Source organism: Eschscholzia californica, unplaced genomic scaffold (genome assembly GCF_041429995.1).
Source record: "Eschscholzia californica isolate CP2 unplaced genomic scaffold, dmEscCali1.0.p SCAF_1, whole genome shotgun sequence".
Classification (NCBI taxonomy): Eukaryota; Viridiplantae; Streptophyta; class Magnoliopsida; order Ranunculales; family Papaveraceae; genus Eschscholzia; species Eschscholzia californica.
The window spans coordinates 67,201,169-67,222,931 of NW_028238198.1; the positions used below are offsets into that span (position 1 = coordinate 67,201,169).

Here is a 21,763-nt window from a genome sequence, read left to right on the forward strand (position 1 = left end):
AAAACAATGGTTGAGAACAAAACTGGTCGATAGTTGAAGACGTTAAGATCAGATAATGGGACCGAGTACACGGATGGGGAATTCAAGGAGTTTTGTAATCAGGAAGGCATTGTGAGGCACTGGACAGTAGTAAACACACATCAACAGAATGGAGTCGCGGAGAGATTGAACCGTACACTACTTGAGAAGGCTAGATGTATGCGCTCTAATTCGGGGTTAGGCGTAGAATGGTGGGCAGAATCTGTTGCTACAACTTGTTATATTGTGAACATGCCTCCACATTCTTCTTTAGATGGCGGCATACCTTACGAGGTGAGGTCAGGTGAACATGCAGATTACGGGAGACTTAAGGTTTTCGGTTGTACGACCCATTACCATGTTAAAGGTAACAAACTTGACAATAGAGCAAAGAAGGCAATTTTCTTAGGATATGCTCCAGGAGTCAAGGGTTATCGGTTATGGTGTACGGAAGACAAGAAGTTTGTAATCAGCAGAGATGTGGTGTTTGATGAGTCGTCTATTGTAGCTATGGCGAAAGCTACGGTGCCTAGTTGTGGTGATGTTGGGTCTACTAAAGCTCAAGTAGTGGAAGTAGAAGCCGAAGACCAACGGGTTTCTAGGAATCATGATCAGGTGGAGCATCAGGATAGTACTCAGGATGAAGAAATTGATGAACCCGATCATGAGGAGGTTCAAGGGGAAGGTACACCAGTTTTACAACAACAGCAGCAGGATGTTTCGGTACACACTAGGCCGAAACGGTTATATAAGCCGGTATAGAGGTTAGGGTCAGACAAACCTCTTAGGTATTACGGGCAGGCAAATGTGGTTGAATATGCACTTTCGGTGGAAGACGACGAGCCGGTCACCTTCAAACAAGCTATTACCGCGGAGGAAAGAGAGAGTTAGTTGTTGCTATGCAAGAAGAGATGGAGTCTCTTCACAAGAACAAGACATGGGAGGTTGTCCCATTGCCCGAAAGTAAGTCTGTTATTGGCTGTAAATGGATGTACAAGAAGAAAGAGGATTCTTCCGAAATCAAGGGTACAACGTATAAGGCAAGACTAATGGCCAAGGGTTATGCACAGAAAGAAGGGGTCGACTACAATGAGATTTTCTCACCGGTCATGAAACATACTTCTATTCGGGTGCTATTGGGTATTGTTGCTCACAGTGATCTTGAGCTGGAACAACTCGATGTTAAAACCGCCTTCTAGCACGGTGATTTGGAAGAAGAAATTTATTTGGCTCAACCTGAGGGATACAGGGTTGAGGGTAAAGAAAATCAAGTATGTCGTTTGAGGAAGTCTCTTTACGGATTGAAACAATCCCCTCGGCAATGGTACAAACGATTTGATTTTTTCATGCTAAAGCATGGTTTTCGCAGAAGTGACTACATCAAGAAGCTTCGTGAAGGTGACTTTATTTATCTCCTTTTATATGTGGATGACATGCTTATTGCTTCTAGAAGCATGGTGGAGATAGATAAGTTGAAATCTCAACTCAGTCAAGAGTTTGAGATGAAAGACATGGGCGCTGCAAAGAAGATACTGGGAATGGAGATTAAGAGAGAACGGTCAAGTAAGAAACTGTACTTGAGTCAGAAAGGTTACATCGAACGAGTAGTTTCTCGGTTGGGATGCAGAATGCGAAGGCGGTGTCAACACCTTTGGCACCACACTTCAGGCTCTCGGGAAGACAATCTCCTACTACTACGGTGGAGAAGGATCATATAGATCGTGTACCGTATGCTAGTGCAGTTGGCAGTTCGATGTACGCTATGGTGTGTACTCGTCTGGATATTTCACAGGCGGTCAGTGTGGTTAGTAGGTTTATGACAAACCCGGGGAAGACATATTGGGAAGTTGTGAAGTGGGTCTTGAGGTACTTGAAGGGTACCGTTGGTACGAGTTTGTGCTTTGGTGGAGACACATGTCAGGTAAGCGGTTATGTTGACTCAGATTATGCTGGCGATCTAGATAGAAGACGATCTACTACTGGTTATGTATTTAGGGTACATGGAGCTCCAGTTAGTTGGCGATCGATGTTACAATCTACAGTTGCGTTATCTACTACGGAGGCCGAGTATATGGCTATGGCCGAGGGTGTGAAGGAAGCATTGTGGTTGTGGAGTCTTCTGGATGATCTAGGGATTAAGCAGGAGTTCGTAGATGTATGGTGTGATAGTCAAAGTGCGATTCACTTGGCGAAGAATCAGGTCCATCATGCTCGTACTAAGCATATCGATGTCAGGTATCACTTTGTACGAGATGTCGTAGAGAAAGGTGATGTTTCTCTCATGAAGGTTCACACAGATGAGAATCCCGCGGACATGTTAACAAAAGTGGTGACATGTAGCAAGTTTCAGCATTGCCTGGAATTGCTACAAATCGGCTCGTGTTAAGTTGCCCGAAAGGGCGTAATGGCGACAAGGTAAACTTTATGTGAAGGGTTAGTAGAACTACGGTAGGCTTGATCCTATAAAAGGGTACGTAGGCAGCCATGGTCGTATGGTGCAGTCGGATGAAGTTACAAGAAGCAGATATATCTTACAAGGAGTATCCTGGTGTTCGTCCAAAATTTGAAGTATATCAAATTGTGTATGAGGTGGAGAGAGAGAGAGAATAAGAAATTGTGTAAGGAGATATTTATGGGGGTTAAGAGTGAAAAATAATTTTTGAAATCTTTATATAAAAGGTTAGTTTGGGTGTTAGAATGAAATAAGTAATCAAAGAATTTATGTTTTGCATAGGGATTGCACTAAAAGGACTAGATTTCTGTTTTTTTTAAGGATCTATTTGGGCCCTAAACCTAAAAATTATATATAAAAAAAGGGAAATGCTGTTTGGAGCGAAAGCCCAAAGCGAATAAAAAAGCGACCCAACCATTAGCGGACACGCGGCGGGGAAAACTGCATGATTCTATCTACTTTGAAAAAAAATTATATTTCGGTCCTTTATTTGTTCGTGTTTAGTTTTCAGTCCCTCGACATTTAACTTTCAATCCCTCCACATTTAGCTTTCAGTCCTTCGTGTTTAGCTTTCAGAAAATAAGATCTGGATCGTTGATCTTTTCAATGGTCCAGATCATATCTAACAAAAATAAACTCAGGCCCCGATCTCCCCCTGTCTCTTGGTTTTCGGCCATGTGCCCCTCCGTCGACCAACTTATTAGACCACCATGAACCTCTCTCTTGGTATTCATTAATTAGTAAAATGTGAACCCAAAAATAAAGATGCTATGGGGTTTCAATGTTTAATGGAGTTTAGGTAATTTGACGCTTTCGAGAACTTAATTAGTAAACGAAAGTGTTCAACAGTAGCGGTCGGACACCCCCTCTTAAGTCCGTGAAAACGTGGAATCGAGTCTCAATGGAAACAGTTTGCCATCAAGATTTATCCCATGTAATTTAGGCAATATATATAGTAAATAATATAATAAATTTGTCGGATTTTAGTCCTCTTTCATGTTGTTGGACTTTAGGCCTCTCTCGTTCATGGTTTAAATTAGGCGGCTATCGTGCTCATCACATCTTCATGATGTATCATTGCCTTGTAAGGACTAATGTAGATTATAGTCGATTTCTCGAAAAAAAAAAGTAATCGAAAGTGATAAAATAGGATCAGCTGGGCGTAGGTTTGTTGGATATGATCGGGTCCTTTCAACTGTCCAAATCTTATTTTTGAAAGCTAAACACGGAGGGACTAAAAGCTAAACCCGGGGGACGGAAAACTAAATGAGGGACCTAAATATAAAATTTTGGAAATCGAAAGGATCACGCAGTTTTATTCGCCACGTGTCCGCATATGGTTGGGTTGCTTTATCTTTCGCTCAGCATTTCCGTAAAAAAAATAATAGACTTTGTGACTGTGTTTTGCAACCAAACAATATTTATATTGCTGCCTGGAATGACCTTTTTCTTATTTTATTTTGTTGCAATAGGAATTGGCATCTTTCCTACAGTGATATGTGTTACTTATATTCTTGGCTCTCAAGTTAATATTCAATCTTCTTGTTGGATGAAATGGCTGAAGCAATTGTTTCCCTTCTGATTGAGCATTTGGGAACTCTAAAACTTCTGGATGAGGTCAAACAACAAGTGAAGCTGGTGAGAGGTGTTAGAGATGAGATTGACAAGCTGACCCAAACTTTGCTGATTATCAAAGCTATGATCAATGAAGCTGAGCCAAGAAAAATACATGAAGAAGCAGTAAACTTATGGTTAAAAAATTTGAAGGAAGTTTTTTACGACATGGAAGACTTCCTAGATGAGTGGATAACTGAAACTAAAATAAGAGCACAAGTGCCCGAGGCTAGAGTTGCTGATCACGGCAGCAGCGATGCCGACCAACATAAGACGAACCACAAAAAGAAGGTATCTTCCTTATCTTGTTCTAAAACGATTCCTTTACGTCATGACATCGATTCTAAAATTCAAGAAATAAGAAAGGGATCGGAATTGATAGAAGATTATATAGTTAAGTTCCAGTCAATTCCGAATCCTGTTAATCGTATTAATGATAGCCGATTAAATACTACTTCTATTAGGCATTCACGAGAGTAGTACTAGTAATACTAATCGAGTACCCCAGATCATTTCTATAGTTGGGATGGGCGGTGTTGGCAAGACCACCCTTGCCCAAAAAGTTTTTAACCATGACAAGGTGATAACATATTTCGAAAAGACTATGTGGGTCTGTGTCTCTAGTCCTTTTGATATTACTATAGTGGCCAAATCTATCATCCAAGAGGCTGGTGGTGAAAGTACTACACAAGATTGTTCCGAGTGGAATAATCATTTGCACAACTCATTATGTGCATCTCTTGAAAGCAAACGGTATTTGCTTGTGCTCGATGATGTGTGGAATGAGGACGCGAGCAAGTGGGATTCTGTAAATCTTTCTCTAAAGCGTGGATCACTCGAAAGTCGAACTTTAGTTACCACTAGAAGTCGAATAGTATCGGATATTATAGGCGCGACATACCAACATAGTCTGGGAGAACTATCTGACAACGATTGTTGCTCATTGGTGAGTCGTATAGCGTTTCAAGATAGGAAACAAGAAGAGTGTGATGAATTGAGAGACATTTGTAATCAACTGGCCAAGAAATGCAAAGGTTTACCTCTTGCTGCAAAGAGCTTAGGAAGCCTCCTGCGCTTCAAGAAAACAAAAAATGAATGGTTAGGTCTTTTGGGTAGTAACATCTGGGACTTAGATCACAAGGGTGCTGAATTTTTAAAATCTGCTCTACTGTTGAGCTATAATGACTTGTCACCACCATTAAAAAATTGTTTCCAATAAGAAAGGACAAGTTAATTAAGTCATGGATGGCTCATGGTTATCTCAATTCATCATCAAATAGTGGATCAAGTGAAGATGATCTAGAATCGGTTGGTGAAAGTTACTTTATTGATTTAGCTACGCGCTCATTTTTCCAAAATTTCGTTAAAAAGAATGATGGGACCATAGAGCATTGCGAGATGCACGATATTGTTCATGATCTTGCACAATTTCTCATGAAGAATAAATTTATAACTGTTGAAGAGGATAATCATGAATTGTTAAATATGGATAGAGATATCCACCATTTAAGCTTGTTTGGTGCATTCGAAAAGTTTCTAGTACCCTCAGTATGTAAGTTTAAGAAACTACGAACTCTCATAACTTTTTTTGGACCCTCGTATTGGCCTGATTATATATTCGGAAGGTATCTTAGGGTACTATCTTTAGAGCATAGTGAGTTGAAAAGCATCCCAAGTGAAATTGAGAAACTAGTACACTTGAGATGTCTTGATTTGTCTTATAATTATAAATTGAAAGTATTACCTGATTCACTCTGTAACTTGTATAATCTGCAAACCTTAGAACTTTCAAATTGTTCTCTCCTCGGTCAGCTTCCAAAAGGAGTAGGTAGACTAGTTAATTTGAGACATCTTGGGATTCAAGATATACCAAGATTACGTTGCTTACCCGAAGGAATTGGGAAATTAAAGTGTCTTTGGAGTCTAACCAAGTTTGCTCTTGGTACGGGAATAGAGGGATGCAAAATCAAAGAACTTAAAGACCTTAACTTTTTACAAGGAAAATTGGTTGTCGAGATGCCAGATAAGTTGGAAAATCTGAATGAAGTTTCAGAAGCAGAGATGAATAAAAAGAAACATCTTATTAGTCTAAGTTTCAAATTTAGTGAAAGGTACGAAGAGGGAAATCCGAAGGTGGAAGAAATGCTTAGGGAACTTCAACCGCACTCCAACTTGGAAGAGTTGTCAATAGAATCTTATTCGGGTTTGAAGTTTCCAAGTTGGATAGGTAGCGGTTCAATGTTACCCAATCTACATAGTTTGGTATTGCACCGTTGTATGAAATGTATAGAATACCTGCTACTTTGGGACTTCTACCGTCTCTAGAATATCTCAGGATATATGAAGCTGAGAAACTAACACACCTTGGAAGTGGTACGCAGCAACAAGTTGCGAAAACAATACTTTTCCCCAAGTTGAAAATTCTGTCGTGTGAGAGGGTTGAATTATTAGAGGAACTAGACCTAGTAGGGGTACTAGAAAAAGAAGAACAAAGCAATGGAAGCCAACAACAACCACGACAGATGGAGATTATTACTATAATGCCATGTCTCGAAAAAATCCAAATTTCATCTCTAAACAAGTTGAAAGTGATGGTTGTGAACAAACACTCTTCCCTTCAAAAAATACATATACGTGGAGTGGACGAAATGGTGGTATTTAATTATCAATTCACGTCGTGTCTTCAAATTTTACAGCTTGATAGCTGCAAAATGTTGAAGTCGTTGTCTGATCATCAACAACTCCGAGAGATGTATATAACTAACTGTCCATCACTTTTCGAGATACCCATGGTCTTACCTAATCTTGCATCCTTGGATATAACTAATTGTTCATTAATATCTCAGTTCCCAATCTTACCCAACCTTGCATCCTTGAATATAACTAAATGTCCATCACTTTTCGAGATACCAATCTTACCTAACCTTACATCCTTGAGCATAAATAAATGTCAATCGATATCTCAGTTACCAATCTTACCCAACCTTGCATCCTTGAGTATAAATAAATGTCGATCAATATCTAAGTTACCAAGCTTACCGAACCGTACATTTTTATCCGTATTTAATTGTCCGTCACTATCTCAGTTACCAATCTTACCCAACCTTAAGTCCTTGACGTGCTCTGCATATAAGAACAATCAACTATCACTTCCCGGAGGTATTTCACAACTCAAACAACTTCAAACGTTGAGGATAGGATATTATGATTCATTAACGCGTATCCCACATTTCATCCATGATCTCACAAATCTTCAAGAATTGTATATCAGTAGTGGTTCCTTAAGAAAGAAACAACATTGGCGTGAAGGAGAAGATTGGAACATTATATCCCACATCAGAGATATCACCATTAATGATTGGATGAGAATCTTATCATACATGATTATTTTTATTTCTAATTTATGTTACTGAATTAATTTCATATTCTAATGGTTTACTTATACTCCGCAGCAATCTGAATATGACGTATGAGTTTTCAGATCTTGAAAAGATTGAGTAGGTCAATGTCATCCTGTTATAACTAAAAGTCGCGGAAGCTATCGAACCTATCCTAGAAATTGATCCGATTATGAAGATTAATCGAAAAGCTAAGTCAAAATCAAATATGCGAACAGAATTTAACGAGGTTCGGCTTTAAAGCCTACGTCCTCGGGCGAACAAGAAATCTTTATTGAAGGATAGATGAAGACGACTAACACAACCCGCAAGTTCGTCCCAAGATGGTACCGTATAGAAATTAACCTTCTATACTAAATCTTCGACGACCGAGAAATTTAACACCGCTCAAAAAACTATGAAAAATTTCTCTCACTCTTGCTCTCTCTCTCTAGCTCTCTAAAGAAGAGTTGTTGTTGTTTGTGTTGGTTGGTTGATTACAAAGCACTCAACCCCTATTTATATATATTATAAGCCAAAAAATTGGAAACTGCCTATTGAGCCAAAAAATTGGAAACCATCCCAATTTGGAAACTGCCTATTGCTGCCTCTTAAACCTCCTCTTCAATTTTTAGAAACTGCCTCTTACACATCCATATTCCGTAAGCTCGTTCATGTCCTTGCAGGTTTTAGTTCGGTTTTACAACACTTATTTCTTTCCGATATGTTGCTCTTTTCCTTTTATAGTGAGTACTTTAAGATGTACATGGTGGAAGTATGATTTTTTTTTTTGTTTTCCATTATTTTATTTCTTTCTCTTATAAGTTGAACTTTTTTAATACTAGGTGTTCACGGGTAAATATCTTTTGGCTAACACTGTTATTGATTTACGTACATTTTTCATAGATATAAGTAAAACTGGGAGCTACTCTTATAAGATATTGTTCTTAACTTGTCGTTAGAATGATGAGTAGTATTGACAGCCCGAAAATCTGAACCAGAGGGATCTTTTCGATTTAGTTTAAATGGCGGTGGTAATTGTTTTACCAACAGATAGACTTTTGACAAAAATGTGACTTATGAAAAGTCAGTGGATAAGACCTAGACCTATATTGTTGGTTGCTAGATACCCATTCTCCTATGTGGGACTATTGTCACAAAAATGAGTCGAGTCGCGAGGTCGAATAACCATGAGTGTCGCCCGTAGAAACAATAAGTGTATGTGAAATTTTCCTTTTTCATGTTCATGAATTCAACATGTAAATAAAATTCTGGAGACACTACTTCGATAAGCCCAACTACACTACAAGTTCCCAAAGATCCAATTTGGCCTCCCAAGTTGCCTAGTTTGGGGTAGATCCACTTATACAGGAGTGGAGATGGGGCTGGCTAGGCTGCGTATTGGCCCTCGTTATCGGCCCAGGCCGAGCTGGAACCTCAGCTCGCCCTTGCACGGACTTCTTCTTCGAACTCAAGTGCGTGGGATGCGTATCGGACTTGCGACATTTTATGATACTGAAGATTATACAAGATCTGGACTTGCAATAGATTCCGAAACACAAATTGTTTCTTACAAAATAAAAGTTCTATGATCTCCTGTATGATGTAAATAGTTTTAGATCTAAACAAAAATTAACATCTAAAGCATGAAAATCTGGACAATGATTACGGCAAACATGATATTAAAGAAAAAAATAAAGTTAACAAACTAAAGTAAAATAAAAGAGAACCAGATTGAAGAGGAAGAAGAATAAGAAGAGAGTCGGAAAGATAAATAAAAAAAAATTTGGTATAGTAATTCTTCTTCAAATCACATCAAATTTAAGTAAAAAAAAAAGGATACATGGCAAAGAAGAGATCGTTCGTTCGAAAGAAAAGATCACTTGAACATAGTAACACCCATGGACCCCTTTTGCAAAAAAAGAAAAAGTGATACCATTTACATGTTAATTCTAAATTCATTAATGAAATACAATGGTGCTGCCAGGAAGTACTCATTTGATTAATCAATTTAATAAACTTTATTTAGGACATAGATCAGAATATCAGATAATTTGATTTGTAAATTTCTTTTGCAACCCTCTTGCAATTAGTTGCAAATTACTAAAATACTTATTGAGCCGAACACTAGAAACAATTAAGTGATCACTTTCATCGAAATAAAAAATTTGTAAAGAGCTTTGACCAAATTTCCCGAATACAACAGTAATATAGCTGAATTTTGCTCAAGTTGTAGTCTATTTCCTCGAAAAACTCTGAAGTTACATAATGAAAACTCATTAGTAAATTATTGATTTTGTGTTGTTCTTAAGTATATAAGGAATGGTTTTTAGGATAGTTTGCAACAAAAGTCAACAAAATTTATAAAGTATGATTGTCAATTTTTCTAGTATAATCATTGTGTATCACGAAAACACTATAGCAATTACCGGAAGGAAAAATTTGTTTAACAATTAAAAAAAGTTGTTGACTTTAAAGAAACAGCTAGCACTTCATGAATTGGTCGAATGCTCTCCTTCCTCGTTCCTACCGTGATATGTTTTGTTATATTCCATTCACTTGCACATTTTTATCTATATAAGAATTAGTACTTTAACTAATTACAAACCTTAACCTCTCAACAAGAATTTTTTGGCTCTCAACTAGTAATAGAATCTTGTTGTTGGATCAAATGGCTGAAGCAATTGTTTCCCTTCTGATTGAGCATTTGGGAACTCTAATCCTGGATGAGGTGAAACAAGAAGTGAAGCTGGTGAGAGGTGTTAGAGATGAGATTGATAAGCTGACCCAAACTTTGCTGACTATCAAGGCTGTAATCAATGAAGCTGAGCGAAGACAAATCCACGAAGAACCGGTTAAGTTATGGTTAGAGAATTTGAAAGAAGTAGTTTACGACATGGAAAACCTCCTAGACGAGTGGATAACTAAAACTAAAATAAGAGTGCAAATGCCCGAGGCCGCAAGAATAGTTGCTGACAGCGATGATGACGAAGATTGGAACCACAAAAAGAAGGTATCTTCCTTATTGTGCTCTGCTTTATCTTGTTTCAAAACAATTCCTTTACGTCATAACATCGCTTCTAAAATTCAAGAAATAAGAAAGAGATTAGAATTGATAGAAGATAATAGAGTTAAGTTCCAGTTTATTCCTAACTCGGTTAATCATGGTACTAATGACATCCGATTAAATACTACTTCTATTATTGATGTGGAGGATATATGTGGCCGTGATCACGACGAACAGACCATCTTGGATAAACTATTAGGCATTGAGGGTAGTACGAGTAATACTAATCGAGTACCCCAGATCATTTCTATAGTTGGGATGGGTGGACTTGGCAAGACCACCCTTGCCCAAAAAGTTTTTAACCATGATGAGGTGACAACGTATTTCCAAAAGACTATGTGGGTTTGTGTGTCTAGTCCTTTTGATATTACAAAAGTGGCCAAATCTATCATCCAAGAGGCCGGTGGAAGAAGCCCACAAGATTGTTTCGAGTGGAATAATCAATTGCACAACTCATTATGTGCATCTCTTGAAAGGAAACGATATTTGCTTGTGCTCGATGATGTGTGGAATGAGGACGAGAGCAAGTGGGATCCTTTAAGACTTTCTCTACAGCATGGAGCCCGGGAAAGTCGAATTCTAGTTACCACTAGAAGTCAAATAGTATCGGATATTATAGGCGCTACATACCAACATAGTCTGGAAGAATTATCTGACGCCGATTGTTGCTCATTGGTGAGTCGTATAGCGTTTCAAGATAGGAAAAAAGAAGAGTGTGATGAATTGGGAGACATTTGTAATCAATTGGCGAAGAAATGCAAAGGTTTACCTCTTGCTGCAAAGAGTTTAGGAAGCCTCTTACGCTTCAAGAAAACAAAAAGTGAATGGTTAGGTCTTTTGGATAGTAATATTTGGGACTTAGATCACAAGGGTGGTGCTGAATATTTAAAACCTGCTCTACTATTGAGTTATAATGACTTGTCACCACCATTAAAAAATTGTTTCCAATATTGTGTTACATTCCCAAAAGACTGTGAGATAAGAAAAGACATGCTAATTAAGTCATGGATGGCTCATGGTTTTCTCAAATCATCATCAAGTAGTGGATCAAGTGAAGATGATCTAGAGTCAGTTGGTGAAAGTTACTTTGTTGATTTAGGTATGCGCTCATTTTTCCAAAATTTCAGCACAGATAATAATGGGACCATAACGAGTTGCAAGATGCACGATATTGTTCATGATCTTGCACAATTTCTCATGAAGAATAAATTTCTTACTGCTGAAGGAGATACTCATGAATTGTTAAATATTGGTAGAGAGATCCACCATTTAAGTTTAAGAAACTACGAACTCTCGAAATTTTTAGAGTTGCCTCATGTTGGCCTAATCATATATTCGGTCACGTAAGGTATCTTAGGGTACTATCTTTAGAGCATGGTGAGTTGGAAAGCATCCCAAGTGAAATTGAGAAACTAGTACACTTGAGATGTCTTGATTTGTCTTATAATTTTACATTGAAAGGATTACCTGATTCTCTCTGTAACTTGTATAATTTACAAACCTTAGAACTTTCATATTGTTCTCTCCTCCGTCAACTTCCAAAAGGAATAAGTAGACTAGTTAACTTGAGACATCTTGGGTTTCAACATACTCCATTATCTTGCTTGCCCAAAGGGATTGGGAGATTAAAGTGTCTTCGGACTCTAACCAAGTTTGCTCTTGGTACGGGAATGGAGGGATGCAAAATCAAAGAACTTAAAGACCTTAACTTTTTACAAGGAAGATTGGATGTCGGGATACTTGATAAGTTGGAAAATCTGAATGAAGTTTCGGAAGCAGAGATGAATAAAAAGAAACATCTTAGTAGCCTATGTTTAAATTTTAGTGAAACGTACGTAGAAGGAAACCAGAAGGTGGAAGAAATGCTCAGGGAACTTCAACCGCACTCCAATTTGGAAGAGTTGTCGATAAAATCTTACTCGGGTTTGAAGTTTCCAAGTTGGACGGGTAGCGGTTCAATGTTACCCAATCTACGCAGATTGGAATTACACTGTTGCATGAAATGTATAGAACTACCTCCTACTTTGGGACTTCTACCTTCTCTAGAATATCTCAGGATATATGGAGCTGAGAAACTTACATATCTTGGAAGTGGTACTGGCCATGGTAGTAGTAGATATAATGTTAACAGACAGAGACAACAAGTCGCGAAAACAACACTTTTCCCCAAATTGAAATTTTTATCATGTGAGATGGTTGGATTAGAGGAACTAGATCTAGTAGGGGTACTAGAAAAAGAAGATCAAAGCAACCCAAGCCAACAACAACTAACTATAATGCCATGTCTCCAAGAAATCAAAATTTCATCTCTAAACAAGTTGAAATTGATGGTTGTGGACAAACACTCTTCCCTTCAAGAAATACGTATACTTAAAGTGGACGAAATGGTCGTATTCAATTATCAATTCACGCCATCTCTCCAAATTTTACATCTTAATAGCTGCAAAATGTTGAAGTCTTTGTCTGATCATCAAAAACTTCTAAAGATGCAGATAATTTCCTGTCCATCACTTTTGGAGATACCAATGGTCTTACCCAACCTTGCATCCTTGAGTATAAATAGTTGTCCGTCGATACGTCAGTTACCAATCTTACCTAACCTTACATCCTTGTTTATAAATAGATGTCAATCGATATCCGAGTTACCAAGTTTACCCAACCTTTCATCCTTGGATATAAATAATTGTCAATCGATATCTCGTCTACCAATCTTACCCAACCTTAAATCCTTGGAAATAAATAAATGTCAATCGATATCTATGTTACCAATCTTACCCAACCTAACGTTTTTAATCGTATATAATTGTCCATCAATATCTCAGTTACCAATCTTACCCAACCTTACTTCCTTGAAACTCTCTGCATATCATTACAATCAACTATCACTTCCCGGAGGTATTTCACAACTAAAACAACTTCGAATATTGAAGATAGGTCAATACAATTCATTAATGTGTATCCCACATTTCATCCATGATCTCACAAATCTTCAAGAACTGTATATCAGTAGTGATTCCTTAAAACAGGAACAAAATTGGCGTGAAGGAGAGGATTGGAACATCATATCCCACATTGGAAGAATAACCATTAATGATTGGGTGAGATAATATCTTATGATACCTAATTACTTTTATTTCTAACTTAATTTCATATTCTAATGGTTTGCTTATACTTGCAGCGATCTGAATATGACGAGTGAGTTTTTGGATCTTGAAACGATGGAGTATGATACGTGCCTCAATTATGCAGCTAGATATTTGATATTAATTATGTATTTGAATATTTGATATTAATTATGTATTTGAAATAAAATAATTAGGGTAGTTATGTAACAAGTAGTTATAGTATTTAAATCTGGATAAGATAGTTATGTAATTTGAATTTCAAATACTTGAAATCAGTTACATAAGTATCTATAAATAATTGTATCCATGGTGAGAAAAGAGATAAGAATTTTATGAAAGTAATGTATGAAAGTAATTTGTACTCCTTTTAGAAGTGAAATTGTCTTTTCATTGTTATCTTCTTCTTGGGGTGTAACATCTGGTATCAGAGCACCTTTCCTGCTTACATCAAAGTTACATGGCGGAGGGAACTAGATCACAAGATGGGAGACGTAATGAGGACGCAATTAAACAATTGCGTGAAAGTTCGGCAGCACAAGCAACTGTTCTTCACGAACTTAAGGAAATGTTGGCGACAATTAACCTTAAATATGATCAATTAGCACAACGAATTAGTGGACCAGAAATGGAGAATGTGGTAACGTCAAACTATAATGAGGATCGTTCAACTACAAACTGTGAATCGATCCACACAAAATATGCAAGAGTCGATTTTCCTCGTTTTAACGGAGAAAATCCACGTGGATGGATTTATCGATGTAGAAATTTTTTCAGTACCATCAAATTGATGAAGGAAATAAGGTATATTTGGCAACAATACATTTGGAAGGGTCTGCCATTGATTGGTTCCAAAGTTATGAAACATCAACTAGCAATATTACATGGAAGAAATTTTCTTATGATATTGTGGTTCGATTCGGTCAAGATGTATATGTTGATGCCGTTGGACAAATTACAAAACTCAAGCAATTGAGTACAGTAAGAATTTACCAAGAACAATTTGAAGTTTTGATGGGCCGTACTGCTGGACTGCCTGCTGACTTTTTTGTCAGTTGTTTTACTAGTGGGTTAAAAGAAGAAATTCACAACAGTGTGATGATGTTTGCGCCCACTTCACTATCGCAAGCAATTGGTCTTGCTCGTTTACAAGAAGAAACTATGGAGGCGATGATTCGAAAAGCCAAAATCCCAATACAGAATAATGGTATGCAATCTGGTATCATGTAAAGCCTACTAGTAGTCCTATACCACCAATTAAAAAGGTATCACATGCCGAAATGGAGGAACGGAGAGCAAAAGGTTTATGTTACTATTGTGATGAGCGTTATGTACAAGGACACAAATGCAAAAAACGACATATTTATCTCATAGAGGCTGATGATATAGATAAGGATGATGCAAATGAAAATCTTGTCAATGAACAAGACAATAGCTTGGAAGAAGAACCCCTCATTTCTGTACATGCTTTAAGTGGATCAGTTTCACATCAAACTATGAGAATCAAAGGGTTCCTAAAACGGCAACGGCTTACTATATTAATAGATTCTGGAAGCACACATAACTTTCTCGATCCCAACTTAGCCAAACGTTCAGGGTTCCTAATTCGACAAATAAGTTCTTTTTCAGTTGCAGTGGCCGATGGAACACGAATTACATGTACAGGAATGTGTCGACAAATCTCATGGGTGATGAAAAATACAACGTATAGTGCAGATTTTCAACTATTAAGGTTGGGCGGTTGTGATATGGTGTTGGGCGTTGAATGGCTGACTACCCTAGGTCCCATCACTTGGGATTTCAAGAACTTAAAAATGGACTTTGAATTTATAGGGCAGAGACACACGTTAAGGGGAGCAACAAATAGTAACGTTCGTATCATTAATGCAAAAAGAATGACCAAAACAATCAATAAAACTGGTCATGGGGATTCTATGACACATTGTGTGAACGCTACTGAATTTGATCCTTGAGGACAAGGATGTTTTCGAGCGGAAGGGAGTTGATACGTGCCTCAATTATGCAGCTAGATATTTGATATTAATTATGTATCTGAATATTTGATATTAATTATGTATTTGAAATAAAATAATTAGAGTAGTTATGTAACAAGTAGTTATAGTATTTAAATCTAGATAAGGTAGTTATGTAATTTGAATTTCAAATACTTGAAATCAGTTACAAAAGTATCTATAAATAATTGTATCCATGATGAGAAAAGAGATCAGAATTTTATGAAAGTAATGTATGAAAGTAATTTGTACTCCTTCTTTTAGAAGTGAAATTGTATTTTCATTGTTATCTTCTTCTTGGAGTGTAACAGAGTAGGTCAATGCCATCTTTAAGCTCGTTCAATGTCATGTTTCTTTTCGATAAGTTGCTATTTTCATTTTATAGTGATTACTTTAGGATGTTCTGAGATGTATATAATGTGGAATTATAATTATCTTTTTCTTTTTTCCTTTCTCTCATACGCTGAATATTTTTTTATACTAGATGTCAACCTGTAGATTCCTTTAGATTAAGGTGTCGTTTAACAACCAAAAGTAGAAATACTTTTGCTTGTAGTAGAAGTTCTTTTGCTTTAAAGAAGTAAAAAAATTTAAAAGTATAATTGGCAAAAATGTCACTTCTAAGTAAAAAGTCAAAAAGTTAGTTTGGTAACTCAATTTACTTTTGATAATTTTATTTTTCATTCTCATAGAGATACTTGATTTTAATTTGAATTTATTTATGATATCCACGATTACTCTTGTATACGAAGTAGTGGTGATATTGGTAGTAGTGGTGGTGCCATCAAGGTACAGTTATGGGGTGCAATGGTGGTTGAGGTTTGATGGTGGTAGGTGGTGGAGAGGTATGATGGTGGCAGCGGTGGTGGTGCAGGTATGATGGTGGCGATGATGTTGCAGTATAGTGGTAGTGGAAATACGGTGGTGGTGGAAATAGGGTGGTAGTTTGGATACAGTGGTGTTGGTGGATTAGGTATGCGAGTGACAGTGACGGAGTTATGGTGGTGGTGGTATGGTGGTGGTGGTGAAGGTGGTGGATAAGATATTTAGGTGGTAATGATGAAGGTACGGTGGTGAAGGTACCGTGGTGGTGGTGGTGAAGGTATGGTGGTAGTGGCAATGGCGGTGAAGGTACGGTGGTGGTGGTGAAAGTACCGTTGTGGTGGTGAAGGTACGGTGATGGTGATGGTGGTGGTGGAGCTATGAAGTGGTTGTTGTCGAGGTGTGGTGGTTTATGGTGGTGGTACGAAAGTGGTGGTTAAGGTTTGGTGGTGGTGGTAGTTGAGGTAGGGTGGTGGAGGAGGTCCAATGCTTGTTGTGGTGGTGGTGAGGGTGGAATGGTACGGTAGAAGTTTAGTTATGGTAGTGGAGCGGAGATAGACAAAAAAGATTGTCAAGTAAAATTCATGCATTTCTCAAAAAAAAGTTACTTTACTTTGGAGTCAAAAGCTAAAAATTTTAACTTCAAATAAAAGTCAAATTTTAACTTTAATGAAGTCGGTAATTGTTGGGTACCAAACTAACTTTTTGATTTTTTTACTTAAATAAGCAAAAAAGGTAACTTATTTTAGTATTGCCAAACAACACCTAATTTCATTATTGCTTTACTTACATTTTAAAATGGAAATTAACATACAGTTGCTTTACTTTTTATAGTTTGGCCTCTAGCGACTTTATTGATTCAGTAAAAAGGTTCCAATTAATATTAGATAAAGAAGAGGGAGAGAATGTGACCATATGTTCAACGCATGAAACTGCTATATGTAACAATATGCTTACAGAGAGAAAGATATTGATGAGAGAGAAAATGGGAGAGTGGGATTTTGAATGAATTTTTGGGCTTATAGCTCAAAAAACGGGTCCTAGTAGTAGATATAATCCTCTTTAATCCTATAAAGGATTTTAAAACCAAAAAAATAATATAAATGGATATCTAGTCCATTTGGTCTCATCTAGAGATCAGAAAACACAAATCTCTAGAATAAATATTATTTCATAATCCCTAATTTAACCTTTCCATATTTTATAACTGATTTACTTTCGAAATCTATGCATATCTTTTTCCATATTTATCTCTCATATTTATCTCCAATCATGTTTCTATTCAAAGTAAGGATATCTTCATTATTTTCAGTAACGGGAACTCTTTATTTGATCTCTCTAAAACCGATTCAGTTGACAAACCTCCATTAAACTCAGAAAATCTTCTTCTTATACATTATATTTTTGTTCAAATTCATCATTTATCAGGTTTAATACTTTCGAAATCTTTATAAACACCATTGTTAATATCTAATATTTCTTCTTATAACTAAAACCCTAATTATTTTGCTCTATTATAAAATCAGATTTATGATACATATCTATAAGATCCGTTTACTAATTCATTAACTTTGAATGTATGATGTTTATTTTCTCTCTCTAAAATTTTCATAACTGTTTAAGATCTTTATGTTTATTCCTTATTCATTGATTCATAACTAAAACCCTAAAATTTTCATAACTGTTTAAGATCTTTATGTTTATTACTTATTCAATGATTCCTTCAAAGTTAGTATGTTATGTTTGCATCCAGTAATAATATCATATTTCTTTAGATCTATGTTTAATATTCTGTTGTTTCTGATATTTCGTGAGATCAGATTATCAATCATCAATCGAATGTTTGATGTTTATTTTCTCTCTCTCTTAAAATTTCATTTATGTTTTTGATCTTGATGTTTAATCCTTCAACTCGAGTTTGACATTATTGCAATCAATCATCATAGCAGATATCTTTAAATTTGTAGTTTAAGCTTAATTATATTCTCATTTTTTTTCTTCAGATTTGGTTTTCAATCCGTACGGATTTATGAAACATTTGTTCTTTCGTACGGTTACTCATAACAGAATTTACAGTACATGTACTTTATCGTAAATTACCACAATTTATAGTAAATTATGGGTAATTTATAGAACATTACTCGTGCTTTAACACCAAAACAGTACTCATTTCATTAGTAGAAATACTTCGCTTTACTATCAAATCTCGTGTACTTTGCAATAAGGTATATATAATTTACGTATATCTTCATGTTCTTACCATTATGTATATAATTTACGTATAAGTGCACATAAATTATGTATTATTTATTTACCATTATTTACCATTACGTGTACTTTTCATCCAAAACAGCAGCCTTGATAAGTTTACCAAACTATTCAAAACCTTCAAATGTTATCAAAATTTGACAAACATTATATAAAATTTACGAAACTGTACATGTAGTCTATAATACAATATATGATTTTTTTTCTTTAATGTATGTGTATTTATGTGTGTAGATTTGATATACCAGATGAAATTTCAAAGAGAATCATCAAATCAAAGCGAGTCAACGAAACTAATGGAGAGTACATGGATGGGCACCATTTTTGAACAAAAGAAGATTTTGTACTTTTTTTTTGTAACAGAATGTAAAGGATGTGTAATGTAAAAGAAATTATGTGTAATGTAAAAAAAATTATGTGTAATTTATTGAACAAGACCCACATACATTTGATAAATTATGTTGTATACTTGACAAATGATGGTTTCCTCGTCATAAAAAAATACATAATTTACGTATCAGTTTCATAATTTGTATTCTATGTGTATTTATGTATGAGTAAAAACGAAAACAATATGTTGCTTTAATGTTCCCAGAAAAATATACTATTTCCAAATCTGAAAGTTAAGTGAGAGAAAGTGATATATATGTTTTGTATATTAACCCCCAAATCACGCTAAATTGATCCTAGAAAATATACTATTTCCAAATCTGAAAGTTAAGTGAGAGAAAATTGATTTGAATCGAAAAAAATTTACATAGTAAGAGAGAATTAATTGATTTGGTTTCCAAATCTGTAAAGTGAGAGAAGATTGATTTGGTTACGATTTTTGTTTTGAATTGATTCGGAAATAGATTTATTTTCCAAAACGGTTAGAAGATAGAGAAAAATCAATTTCGGATTTATACGTTAACTGCTTTAAATCCCCTAAATCACGTCCACATTAGAAACATTCCAAATTCACCCTGGAAATTAAAAATCCCGTGATTTTTGTAGGAGAGACATGTACAGTAGTTATCTCATAAAGAATGGGTTATTATGTCCATAATGTAAAAGGACTAAATATCCATGTTTTGGGAAGATTGGATCATAAACCTTTTTTGAATATTATTTTGGTCTATATACCCACGGACCCATTTTGAATCAGTGTGAAGGAAACTGAATGGGCGGCTTAACATAATTATTAAAAAAAAACATGTATTTTTTCCCTTTTTCCGGTACTTAACATCATTTGGTTGTTTCTAGAATTAATTAAAGAATTTAAACAGTATTTAAGAAAATCTCGTATGCTAAATTTGATATTTATCAAAATAAAAAATGGATAGTCGTGAGACAATAAGCGTATATGAAATTTCTCCTTTCCATGTTCATGATTTCAAGATCTAATGAAAAATCTCCATGCACCAACCACTTTGCTAAGCCCAACTACACTACAAGTTCCCAAAGACCCAATTGGTCTCCCAAGTTGTCTAGTTTGGGGTTAGATCCACTTGTACCTGAGTGGAAATCGGGCTGGGTAGGCTGCGCATGGGCACTAGTTATTAGCCTAGGCCGAGCTGGGACCTCAGCTCGACCTTGCACGGACTTCTTCTTCAAACTCAAGTGCGTGGGACGCGTATCGACTTGCCACATTTCTTCCTATAGCCCACTTATGCCTAGGGGTGGGAAAACGGTTCAGGAACCCGAGATGCGGCCCAATCCGCCCAGACTGTTAGTACCCGAAATCCGAATGGAACCTGATCCAGGCATACCCGACTTGTAATTTCGAGCGGGCGTGGGCGGGACTCGGGTAAGACCCTCTACCCGAGTCCCGGCCCGTTACACCCTCCCGTTGGACGTCCGTCACCTGCCCGCAGTAATCTTACGCTACTCGCCCGCCCGCTATAAGCCTTACCCGACCGCCCGTCTTATACGCGGACCTTTTAAATGATCCAAAGGCTGATACATCCCAGCTGTTGGATCAAAACATTCAGGAACCTTACCCATAAATCTCTCAAAACCCTAACTACAACAAACCAATCTCTACCGCTCCCTTCTCGCTTCTCTGAATATCTCTCTCCCTCTCCTTCTCTTTCCCTCTCCTTCTCTCTCTCTCTTAGGGCAACTCCAATGTGGGGCTCGGGCTTCGAATTTTGGGAGCCCCGAGGCTTTTCTTGATTCCAGCGTCGGGCTCCCAAATCAAAATAATATATGTGTGCGAAGTACGTGTGCGAAATTTTGATTTTAAATTTCGACTATGAATTAAAATGTGATATTATTCCGTCGAGATAAAAACAAAAAGATAAACACAAATAAATAAAAAATTAGAAAAAAAATACATAAAGAAAAAGTATTTAAAATAATAATAATAAAAAAAATTAATTTTAAAAAAAATTGAAAAAATTAAAAAAAAGTGGGGTGGATTCCCTTTTTAGGGAATCCACCCCAAATGTGACCGTTGGGAACACCCCAACGGTCACATTAGGGGCTGGGAGCCCCCCAGTCCTACTGGGGAGCCCAGTCCCGGGGCTCACGGGTTGGAGTTATGGGGCTGGGCCGCCCAACTTCAAATTGGGAGCCCCAACCCCTCTACATTGGAGTTGCTCTTAGATCTTGATTATGCAACAACCTTGTATGAAAGAGCACTAAAGGATGAAGTACTTTCTTCAAGATTTAAAGAAATGAACTTTGAAATTTGAAATCTTTATCAATATTAAACCTAGGGTTTGACTAATCTTTTATCTTTTATCTTTAATTCATTATATTTTATAACTAATCTTTTATCTTTAATTCATTATTTGATACTTGTATTCTGAATTCTTGGATTTTCACAACCATATATTAGTGCTTCCTTCAAGAGCTTGTAATCTTAGTTCATTTCATAACCTTGTAAGAATCTCTCTCTCTCTCTCTGTATTTTGTAACCAAAATCCAAGCTTCTGTGAATCATGTATTTTACATCTGGATCTCATTTGTATTTCATTTTTTTTGTTATGTTAAATGATGTAAATGAAAATTGAATCATGTATTGA

The 21,763-nt window shown here is 36.5% G+C and overlaps 1 protein-coding gene and 1 pseudogene across 1 annotated transcript; both read left to right on the top strand.

Annotated features, from left to right (window-relative positions):
• Positions 1-3,989: 3,989 nt before the first annotated feature.
• LOC147568488 (putative disease resistance protein RGA1) lies at positions 3,990-6,533 on the top strand (annotated as a pseudogene).
• Positions 6,534-10,086: 3,553 nt separating this feature from the next.
• On the top strand, positions 10,087-13,635 carry LOC147568489 (putative disease resistance protein RGA1). The gene is made up of 2 exons (XM_086659959.1): positions 10,087-11,701; positions 11,785-13,635. The coding sequence occupies exons 1-2, from the start codon at positions 10,133-10,135 to the stop codon at positions 13,633-13,635; spliced, it is 3,420 nt and encodes a 1,139-aa protein (XP_086516085.1). The 5' UTR covers positions 10,087-10,132.
• Positions 13,636-21,763: the final 8,128 nt, after the last annotated feature.